The sequence below is a fragment of the Monoraphidium neglectum genome (assembly GCF_000611645.1).
Source record: "Monoraphidium neglectum strain SAG 48.87 unplaced genomic scaffold scaffold01380, whole genome shotgun sequence".
NCBI classification, from domain to species: Eukaryota; Viridiplantae; Chlorophyta; class Chlorophyceae; order Sphaeropleales; family Selenastraceae; genus Monoraphidium; species Monoraphidium neglectum.
The window spans coordinates 4930-15480 of NW_014012248.1; the positions used below are offsets into that span (position 1 = coordinate 4930).

The 10551-nt window shown below is 64.0% G+C and overlaps 3 protein-coding genes across 3 annotated transcripts; all 3 read right to left on the reverse strand.

The window, feature by feature from the left end:
- Window positions 1-1193: 1193 nt before the first annotated feature.
- Window positions 1194-3880, reverse strand: MNEG_7671 (hypothetical protein; the record flags this gene model as incomplete). Its single annotated transcript, XM_014043855.1, has 6 exons — window positions 1194-1344; window positions 1652-1798; window positions 2083-2714; window positions 3377-3402; window positions 3538-3587; window positions 3762-3880. 6 exons carry the CDS (start codon window positions 3878-3880, stop codon window positions 1194-1196), a joined length of 1125 nt encoding a protein of 374 aa, XP_013899309.1.
- A 3659-nt stretch (window positions 3881-7539) lies between these two features.
- MNEG_7672 (hypothetical protein) lies at window positions 7540-8673 on the reverse strand (the record flags this gene model as incomplete). The annotated part of the gene is made up of 1 exon (XM_014043856.1): window positions 7540-8673. The coding sequence occupies one exon, from the start codon at window positions 8671-8673 to the stop codon at window positions 7540-7542; it is 1134 nt and encodes a 377-aa protein (XP_013899310.1).
- Window positions 8674-9489: 816 nt separating this feature from the next.
- On the reverse strand, window positions 9490-10322 carry MNEG_7673 (hypothetical protein; the record flags this gene model as incomplete). The annotated part of the gene is made up of 2 exons (XM_014043857.1): window positions 9490-10005; window positions 10194-10322. 2 exons carry the CDS (start codon window positions 10320-10322, stop codon window positions 9490-9492), a joined length of 645 nt encoding a protein of 214 aa, XP_013899311.1.
- Window positions 10323-10551: the final 229 nt, after the last annotated feature.

Here is a 10551-nt window from a genome sequence, read left to right on the forward strand (position 1 = left end):
CACATCAGCGCACACACACACACACACACACACACACACACACACACACACACACACACACACACACGCGCGCGAGCGCGCACCCGCACGCGTGCGCGTGCGCGCACGCGCACGTCACACGCAAGCGAGCGGCCTGTAGCTGTTTCACACGTCACCCTCCCCCTGAGACACCCAACATTTACTGGCAAACGCGCCTCCACCACCCCGCTCCTCTCTTCACAAGAAGACGGCCAATCATTCGTAGGAGGAACAGCAAGCGTTTGTCGGCATTAAGAAAAATAATCTCACCGGAGATACAGCCTCTTGAGAAGGCCCATCTTAGCCCACTCCTTGGGCAGTGGCCCTGTCAAGCCGTTGCCGCCCAGGTCCAGGTCCTCCATTCGCGGCCAGGCGGCGCCAAAGTCGGGGCTCAGCGTGCCGGTAAGCTGGTTCGAGCTAGGCGCCGGGGGGAGGGGGCCGACGATGCAGGGCAAGAGCTGGCGGGTCGAGTTTGGCAATTTTGGTGAAGAATGGCTTTCAGTGCAGCTGGGCTCCACAATCGGTTATGATTGCAGTCACGACCTGCCATCCAAAGCCCCCCTCTATGCAGACGCACGGCCTGTAGCTGTTTCGCGCGTCGCTATGCCCCCTACAACACCTAAACTTCACTGGCAACTGCGGCTCTACCACCCCGCCCCTTTGTTCACGAAAAGGCGACTAATATGTATCAGAGGAACGGCAAACGTTTGTCAGCTTGAAGAGAAAAGTCCTCACTGGGGATGCAGCTTCCTGAGCTTGGTCATCCTAGCCCACTCCCTGGGCAGTGGCCCCGTGAAGCTATTGCGGCCCAGGGCGAGGTCCTCCATTCCCGGCCAGGCGGCACCAAAGACGGGGCTCAGCGTGCCGGTGAGCTTGTTGGTACTGGGCGATGGGGGCGGGGGCCGACGATGCGGGGTAAGGGCTGGGGGTTCGAGTTTGGCAGTTTGAAGGATGGCTTTCCGTGAAGCTGGCCTCTACACTTGGTCGAGCGACCTAATTGCAGTCGCTACCTGCCCTCCAAAGCCGCTCACTCCGCAGACGAGCGATCTACAGCGGTTTCACACGTCACCCCCCTCCCACACGTCACCGTCCTCCCTGAAATACCCGAACGAAAAGACGGCCAATCGTATTTTGGGAAGAACAGCCAATGGCTGTTGGCATTATGAAAAATAGTCTCACTGGAGATACAGCCTCTTGAGCCTGGTCATCTTAACCCACTCCGTGGGCAGTGGCCCCGTGAAGCCGTTGATGCCCAGGTCCAGGTCCTCCATCGACGGCCAGGCGGTGCTCCAGTCGGGGCTCAGCGTGCCGGTGAGCTTGTTGGTACTGGGCGCCGGGGGAAGGGGGCCGACGGTGCAGGGCAAGGGCTGTGAATTTAATCTTGGCAGGGCTACGAAGGATGACTTTCAATGCAGCTGGCCTTTACACTTGGACACCCATGATGGAACTACATGCCTTAGCACGTCACACGCAAGCGGGCGGCCTGTAGCTGTTTCACACGTCATCCTCCCCCTGAGACACCTGACATCTACTGGCAACCCGCGCCTCTGCCACCCCAACCCCTCTCTTCACAAGAAGGCCGCCAATTATATGTAAGAGGAACAATTGCCGGCATGAAGAGAAAAGTCCTCACTAGAGGTGCAGCCTCTTGAGCCTGCCCATCCCGGTCCACTCCTTGGGCAGCTGCCCCGTGAAGCCGTTGGTGTCCAGGTCCAGCTCCTCCATCGCTCGCCAAGCCGCGCCAAAACTGGGGCTCAGCGTGCCGGTGAGCTTGTTGGAGCTGATGCGGGAGCGGGGGCAGACAGATGCAGGTGGGGCGGGTTTGGACGGGACAGCAGTGGTCAGGCCTGTGAGAGGTGATTGCCCACCACACATGCTCTTTGGGGCTCAGCAGCACTGTATGACCAAGCACACCTCCCCCCATGAGAAAGCCCATTACGTTTGCGTGCGCGGCATCACTGGTTGACACCAGAAGCAACCACTCCATCCCCACGGGCAGCTGTCGGCCAAGCCCTTTGCGCCCACCCAACGCAAGAAGCGTCTGACACTGAAACCTGAGCTCACCGTAGGTCGAGGACCTTGAGCCGCGCCAGCCCCGCCCAGCTGCGGGGGAGTGGGCCCGTGATGCCGGGGTTGACGACGATTTTGATGATTTCCAGCTGGGCCAGGGTGCCCCAGTCTGAGGGCAGGGTCCCGATGATGCCGTTGGTGTGCAGGTCAATCGTTCTCAGCGCTGTGAGACCTTCAAGCACACTTGCAGGGGGCAGCCTCCCCCCAAGTTTGGCCTGGAACAGCGAAATTTTGAACACGTTGCCCTGTGTGTTGCATGTGACGCCGTGGAAATCGCAGTAACCCGCGTTTGCGCCCGTCTCAGCCGACCACGCCAGCGTCCCTTGCTTGTCGACTGCAGCCTTGAACCCCAGCAGCGAACGCAGCTGCGCTGCGCGAGACTCCGAGGGCGTCGCCTTTGCCGGCGCCCGTGCGACGGCTGGGGCCGGGGCAGGGGCAGGTGCAGGGCCAGGGGTTGGCGCCACTGCCTGTGCCGGCGGCGACACCCCCAGGGGGCACACTGCGAGCCTCTTGCCCGCCAGGGGTTTGTCAAGGTCTTTCACAGCATCCAGGTTGTCCAGCAGCAGCTTCTCAAGCGGCACACCCACGCGGTCGGCCACGCCCGAGAGGTAGTCGCCAGGCAGCGCCTACAGCAGAGGTGGGTCGAGTCGGGTTGCATTGTGCGGCATGAACGCGCGCGAATACGGATCAATAGAGCCATGGGGCTGTGGACTTCCACTCCGCTGGCAGCCAACCACTCACCAAATAGTAGGTGCAGCCCTTTGGAAGGTTGGGCGCAGCCGCCAGCTCAGGACGAGGCCGCCTGGGCGCTCCAGGGGAGGGTCTGAACACGACCCCATACGTGTCCGCTGGACTCAGGACGCTTGCCACTCCAAACGCAACCTGTTCCAGGATCCCAGGCAGATAGGCGTGTGAGGTGCGCCACTCTTTTTTGCTCGCGTGAGCCATGCCGTTCGGCGTTTGGTGCATAAATATGCGCGACCTGTGGCCGGGGGCAGGGGGGCAGCAAGCCCGACCTCGCCAACAGTCAGACCAAAAATGGAGTCTTGCGCGGCCAGGCATGCGACAGCATTGTCCTGCCTCGTCAGCAGCTGAACGGCCGCATCTGACAGGACAATCTCAACGCATGCGCATGTCAAGCCCCGAGCCTGCGTGGCTGCGCTGGGGTCGGGAACGTTGAGCGCTGTGGTGCCGAGAAGCAGGTGTAATGTGGTTGGGCCGTGTGCAACGGTGGTGATGGCAGCGGCAGCTCTCTGGAGCCCGCTGGCAGGGCCGGGCTCACGCCCACCTTGAAGTTGCCGTCTTGAGCAAAGCCTATGATGGAAGGAAGAAATTGCATGGACGGGCCTGTAGCCATGCATGCTCATCGACAAGCAACAGGACTTGTGTCAACATTCTGCATCAATCACTGTCCCCCGGCTGGCTGTTCAGCATCCTGCGCATTCTCACCTGGGCCCCACGAGTTGCGCGCTATCCAGAACTTATCAACGTTGTCATACCTGGTGGGGATGGTTGGGATTCGCAATTGACTCTGACCCCAAAGCCCCACCTGCTCAGACCAGTCTGGTCACCAGGTGCGCCCAGAGTGCGAAAGGGAAGTCATCAAACAGCTCCGAAAAAGGAATGCTGAACAAGGACCCCCGTGTGCATCATCAATCAAGCAGCCAGCGCACCCGACCAGCAGGATGGCGTGGCCCTCAACAACTTGACTACCCGACGACGGCCTGTAGACTGCCCCACTGTTTTTGTAGTCCGCAAAAAACGGCTTGAAGTCGCTGTATTGGGCCACCATGGGTAGATGCGCGACACAAGACAGGGGTAAGGGCCGCAATACGCTGCAGCAAGCACATACACATGCCATAGCAGCACAGACGTGCACATGCACCCTTGCCTCCACAAGCAGACCTCAGGAAGGAGCGAACCACCTGTAAATATCAAAACGCGTTGCCTGGAGAGCGCATGGCAAGGAGCAATGCGAAAGTGAGCATATGGTGAGGTCTGGCACTGCGTGTGTTCGTGCCTGTGTGGCGGTCCCCCCTGTTTGAGGTGTGCGTGTGTGCGTGCTCCAGAGCACACTGTGGAGCAATCACAATCGCAAAGGCGTGTGTGTGTTTGTGTGTGTGTGTGTGTGGGGTGTGTGTGTGTGTGTGTGGGCGTGCGTGCGTGCGTGTGCGTGCATGTGTGCGTGCATGTGGACGTGCATGTGTGCGTGGGTGCGTGTGTGCGTGTAGGTGGGTGGGTGTGGGTGTGTTCGCCCTTGCGTGCGCTCCCGTGTGCATATGTGGGCGTGCGTGGATGCATGCGTGCGTGCGTGCATAAGAGAGAGAGTGTGTGTGTGTGTGCGCGTAGGTGTATTATGCACACGTCCGCACGTGCATGTGTGTGTGTGTGTGTGTGTGTGTGTGTGTGCGCGCGCGCACAATCACTGCTGTACTTTGCAAACAAAGCCAGACAACACGAGAGGCAACGAAATCTTAGCCCCCTGCGTCGCCGCCACACACACCACAAAAACACGCACCCACACACGTGCGTGCGAGCGCACACGTGCAGGTAAACACACATTCACAGCTGCACCGTCACGCCTGCTCACCACGGCCCCAAATCGTCTGATGTGCTGCTGCGCCTCCCACACTTGCGTGATGGGTACGTAGCTGAACGACCCCTTTGACGCTAGGGGGCTGGTGTCCTGGCAGACTTTGGCGCAGAGCTGCTCCTGCAGCGCAGCGTCCCTGAGGCTGGGCTGCTGGTAGGGCAGGCAGTCCTCCAGCAGCAGCTGCCGCTTCTCTAGCTGCGCAAGGGTAGCCCTCAGGGCCGCTCCTTTGAGGCAGGAGGTGCGCTCGTCCCCGCAGTAGTAAAGGTCCTGCACTGACAGCTCGCCGACGTTTTCAACTGGCTGGCCCAGGACGCTGGCGGTCGCCGCCTGCACGAGGCAGGCTCAGGGGGCGGTGTGAGCAGACAATAAAGGGGAGTGGAAGGGCCTGATGCTTGCGTGCAAACCAAAGCTGGCAAAGCAACGCGCTCGGCACGGAAAGTCCGTAGACGTGAGTTACACACCCGTTGCGCGCACAACTGGCAGTTGCGGCAGCCGGCACTGACGCAACTACGTGTGGCTGCTGAGCTGCTACAGCGCGAGTGCATGACACCTCGCACCTCAGCAGCCACGGCGGCAACGAAGGCTGTGCAGGTGGAGCACTTGCCCTGGGCTCTTGGTGGAGGGATGATGCGGGAGGAGCCGATGTCGCGCGGATCCAGGGCGCTGTAGGCGGCGGGCGATGTCGCAAACATCAGTGTGGCCAGCTTCTCATTGTCTGCGGGAGTGATGAGGTGCTGAGACGTCAAAGGCGTGGCAGCTGTGAACAATCGAGCATTTCAAAGCTGACTCGATGGCAAGTACCCCACCCTGCACTGCCCCACCCTGCCAACCTCACAGAAAACCCTGGCATGCTTTCAAGGACAAATCAACCATTTTATGGGCCAGAGCGCATTCCAGTGTTCGGGTCTGGGCAGCGCAGCGAACCTGACGAGACTGAAGAGGAACAGACAGAGTCCTGTGATGTGCCCACGCACACCACGTTTGGGGTCGCCTTCAGGGCCTGCTGCCAGGCTTTGGCCCCGCTCAGCTGCCTGGCAGCGGAGGCGTACGCATTGGCCAGGACGCGCTTGGGCGTGTTGCCTGACCCGAGCGGCTCATCACTTGGCAGCAGGCCCTGGCCTGTCAGTCACCAGCGCATTGATGCGATCGCGGGGGTCAGGCCGGGAAGGGTTCAAGATCACTGGGCAGCCAGTGTGCCCGCAACAGCAGCCATTTGGGAACGCTCAAACCTGGAACCAGAGTTGACAGACTGAACACAGTGCAAGTACTTACCGTATGCACATGGCAGGCTGCGTTAGTGACCACCCACCCTAAGGCTGTCGTCGTCCCCAGCGGTCGCCGCATGTGCGGGCCATGCGTGCAACTGGGCAGCGCACCTGAGGCGGTCGACATCAGCAAGGCCAGCAAGAGGCATTGGAAGGCAATGCATTTCCACGGCGTTTGAAATCCGCGCGGATACCGCGCAGTCTGAGAGCGTCCTGGCACCAGGGGGGTGGCCATCGAGCACACTAGCAGCGACCCGCGTGGCTGCGAGCCTGCGGCACCTGACACCGTCTTCCGGTGAATGATGAAGAAAAAAACGGATGCAGCAGTCTTCCTGCAGCGTTGTGAGAGGAATCAGGCAGGTCTGGGGCTCCAGGACAGGCTGGTGGGAACGTGGCTTGCAAATCGATGACGAGCGCGAGTTATGTGATGGCATGAAACAAGGTGTGCGGCCAACTGAGGCCCGCTCTGAGTCACGCATGGCCGCCGCCCGCCCAACCTCAGCGTACCGGTACCGCACAGTGTGAGTGAGATGCCGTGCAGGAGCGAGCCAATCGGCACACCACGCCGCCAAGAGCTTGGGCCATTATCGCAACACCATGTGAGCGATCAGATGCCGCTGCTCTCCGCAGTGCCAGGTGGGAGCCGGGCAATTCCAGGCGGGGTGGCATCTGGAGAAGCCGCAGCTGCGGCGGTGCGTTGCACCGGCGATATGAGATGCTGTGCTTTCACGCCAATGGAAGCGGGCCGCACGCCGACTGACAGCGCCTGGTGCTTATTGCATCCCCAAGTTGGGCCGCCGCGCAGGCTGGCCATGCCTGTGGCTGGTGTTTTTGGGGTTTCCGCTTTCACCCTTGGTTTCAGTGGTGCGTGCTTGCCAAGTCGTGGCTCCCGTGATGAGTGAATGCCCACGGGCCAGGCGGGCCCTTTGGCGCCTCTGTGGCACCCCGCCCCTTGTCGCTGCTGCTGACCCATAACACGTGGCTGCAGCTGGTGATGACACCAAACTATTGCATGAGCATGACACAGCCAAGTCTTCAGAGGCTTGCGGCCTGATGCCGCGTGCGCCTGGCTGTGCCTTCCAGCGCGCGCCTCCCCGCCTTTTCCCTGCAGGGCTGGCACGAGTACAGGCCACAAAATCCTATGCAGTTGCACCCTGCACCCAGACAAGAGCCCAGCATTGCAGCTGGCAACATTGCTGAGTTTTACCGCGCACTCGTGCAACCACTGGTGTGGGCGCCTGACTGCAGCAACTGCACCAAATCTGCAGTCCAAGCAGCCGGCTGCCGTGTGACTCTGCGCAGTATTCAACATCAGCGAGTGCACCTGGGGGTGGCCTGGGAAAAGACCTGTAACAGCCAAAACACCAGCATCCAAACGAACAGTGCCATAACCGCGCCATGCACACCCCACAGGCGCCGCAATAAGCAGCTCTTGCAGCAATGTTGCCAACTCTTCCATACAGTACCCACATGAAAACATAGAGGGCAAAGAGTCCGTCCAGTCATTCGCACTCAAAAGACACACGAACAACTGTTCTTCCAACACTACATCCATACCTGCAGCAGGCGGGTGCTGCACCTCAATTGCTTGCCCTACTCCGCAGGACCCAAGTCATCCAACAGCACGTCGATGACGTCATCATCGGGCCCCAGCCGCTGCGCCGCCCCCCACGCCCCGCCCGCACCGCCGGCGCCGGCGCCCTCATACCCAGATCGCCCGGGGATCTGCAGCCACGTGCCGTCCTCCTCGTCCTCGCCGCCATCGCCGCCGCCCTCGACCTGCAAGCGCCCGCCGCCGACCGCCTCCTCCTCGCCGCCAATCCACCCCAGCCTCCACCCCGGCTCCCCGCCCGCGCATCGCACCAGCTGCAGCCCCTTGCCCTGCAGAGCGCCGTTGAGGTACTCCACCGCGGGCTCACCCCAGGCGGCCGCCTCCACCTCCTGCAGCTCCCGCAGCTTCCGCGCAGCTTCCTCCTCCGGGCCCGAGGCGGCGGCGACGAGCTCGGACCGCGCCTTGGCGACAGCCGCCAGCCCCACCCACGCCTCCAGCGCCCTGGACAACCCTTTGAAGGCCGCCCTTGTGTGGTCCCGCTGCGCCCCCGCCTCAATATCCCCCTGCTGCTGCTGCCGCCGCCGCTGCTGCTGTTGCTGCGTTGCCCAAGGGGACTGCTTGCGCGCCCGCTTGCCCTTCGGCGCCTTGGCCGCCCCTGCAGCCCCGCGAGCAGCGGCCGCCTCGGCCTCAAGCCCCGGCTTCAAACCTTCCAGGGCCATCCCCAGCGCGGCGCGCACGTCCCTGCAGGTGCCGGGGTCCGGCGCCAGGCGCAGCGCCTGCAGCGCCGCCCCCAGGTCCCGCAGCTCCGCCGCCCACAGCAGGGCGCCCGCGCTGACAGCCGCGTTAAACGCCGCCGGCGTCGTGGGCGCGGCCGCCCGCGCGCCGCGCAGCGCGGCGGCGAACAGGCCCTGCACCGCTGCCGTGCGCTGCTCCTCCTGCTCCTCCTGCTGCTGCTGCTCCTGCTGCTGCTCATGATGACTGCACTCCATGAGCGCGAGCCCCAGCGCCAAGCGCGACGCCGGGGTGAGGCCCATCGGCGCGGCGGCCGGGCCCTGTGCGGCGACGCGAGCGGCGGCGCGCTCGAGCCAGGGCGTGCCGGGGTCGCAGCCCAACAGGCTGAGGGCCTCAATGATGGCGGCCAACATTGAGGGCTTCGCATTGGATGAAAACAGCATAGTCGAGGCGTGAGGGAAGGGCAGCAAAGGGAGGGAGGACCGATGTTAGAATTGGTGGCCAAGCATCCGGTGCGGCTAAAGTGCTTCGGGGTGGCTCGCTTGCCGGCAAGCGCGCGCTGTGCGTGTGTGTGCGTGTGTGTGCGTGTGTGTGCGTGTGTGTGCGTGTGTGTGCGTGTGTGTGCGTGTGTGTGCGTGTGCTGCCGTTGCAGGACGTCGAGGGGGCGCCGGCTGCTGGACGCGCCTGAGAGCGCTGACAGCGTGCGGCTATCCACTATAGGGGCAGCCAGCCCGCATGGCTCGTCACGCATGCGCGCCTGCACGAGCAGCTGTGCGGCTCATGATGCATGCACACGCACGGCCTCCGCCGCGCCCGCCCACCTCCAGCCGCGCCATGGCGTCAAAGGTGGCGTCAAGGTAGGCCGCCAGCCAGTCATCGTGCAGCACCGCGTTCCCGGCGGAGCACAGCACCGGCAGCGCCTTGGCCACCCTCACCAGGGTGGTGGGGTGGGACGACGCAGCGCTGGTTGGGGGGGGGGGATGTGCCGGCCGTGTGGGGCATGTGGGGCGTGTGGGGCGTGTGGGGCGTGTGGGGCGTGTGGGGCGTGTGGGGTGTGCGGCGTTGGTTGTGGACAGGCGGCCGACCCGTTGAGGACGCCACGCGGCGCGGTCGCGGGGTTTTCAGCCGGCTTGGACGTTGCCATCGGTCGGCGTCGCTTGACCGGCTGACAATTGCGGGTGCCGACCCTAGGGGGGGGGGCAGGGCAGACGCTGCAAAGCCCACCACTTCCTGCCTACGACCCCCTTTTCCCCCACGCCTCACCCGGAGTCCATCCACTCCTTGGTGCGCCAGAGCACACTGCCAACGCAGCCCCGCAGCGCCTCGTCCTCCTCCTCGCTCTGGCCCCACTGCGCCTCCGCCATGAGCATCAGCGCCACGCCCAGCCCCGCGTCCGCAACCGTCCACGCGCCCGCCGCGTCTGCAGCGCCGCACCACTCGACCAGCCACGCGGGCGACGGGTTGAGCCCCAGCAGCGCCGCGCCGTGCAGCGCGCTCCACAGGCCCGCTGTGTTGAGGCTGCCCATGCCAGGGCGCAGCCCCTCGAGAGCCAGGCTGCCCCACGCCCGCGCCCCCACCTCGTCCTCGTCGCCCGCCGCCTCGTCAGACAGAACGCCCGCAAAGCATAGCGCGCCGGCCAGGACCGCGGGCGGCGCGACGTCCAGGACATCGCCCGGCTCGCCAGCCGCGGCGGCGCCGCCGCTGTCACTGTCGGGTGTGATGGTGGAGGCGATGACTTCCCCCAGAGAGATCGGCGGGATGCAGGACAAGAGGCCCTTTGGGGGCGGGGGGCGGCACGGGGTGACAGGTGCGCTGAGTGAGGGGTGGAGGTGGGCAGGGGCCACACCTCTGGAGAGTGGGTCCCCTGCGACCACAAATGCGGTGGTGGGGGCGGCTGCATAGCACACTGGCGGTCACAGCATCAACAAGAAGAAGCCTTCCTCGACCCACTGCTGCCACTCACCACGAGCAGGCCTTGATCCATCTGGCAGCCGCTCGGCAGCTGCCCACCCCCAGCCTCCTCCTCCTCCTCCGTCGCCGCGCCCCCGCCGTCGCCGCCGCCGCCGACGCCCAATCGCAGCGGCCGCGGCATCAGCAGAGCGATATTGGCGGGGTCCGCGCAGAATGCAAAGTACTGCAGGAGCCCGAACGCCTCCAACGGCCCGATGAAGCCGTCCCTTGGACCCTGGGGGCGCGATCCGGCGGAAGGGCCGCCACCCCCGGCACCCTTGGAGGCGCCCGCCCCGCTCTTCAGCAGCTGCAGCAGCGCCGACTGGGCGGCCGCGAGGAAGGCGTCCGGCGCCACGTAGTGCGCGCTGGGG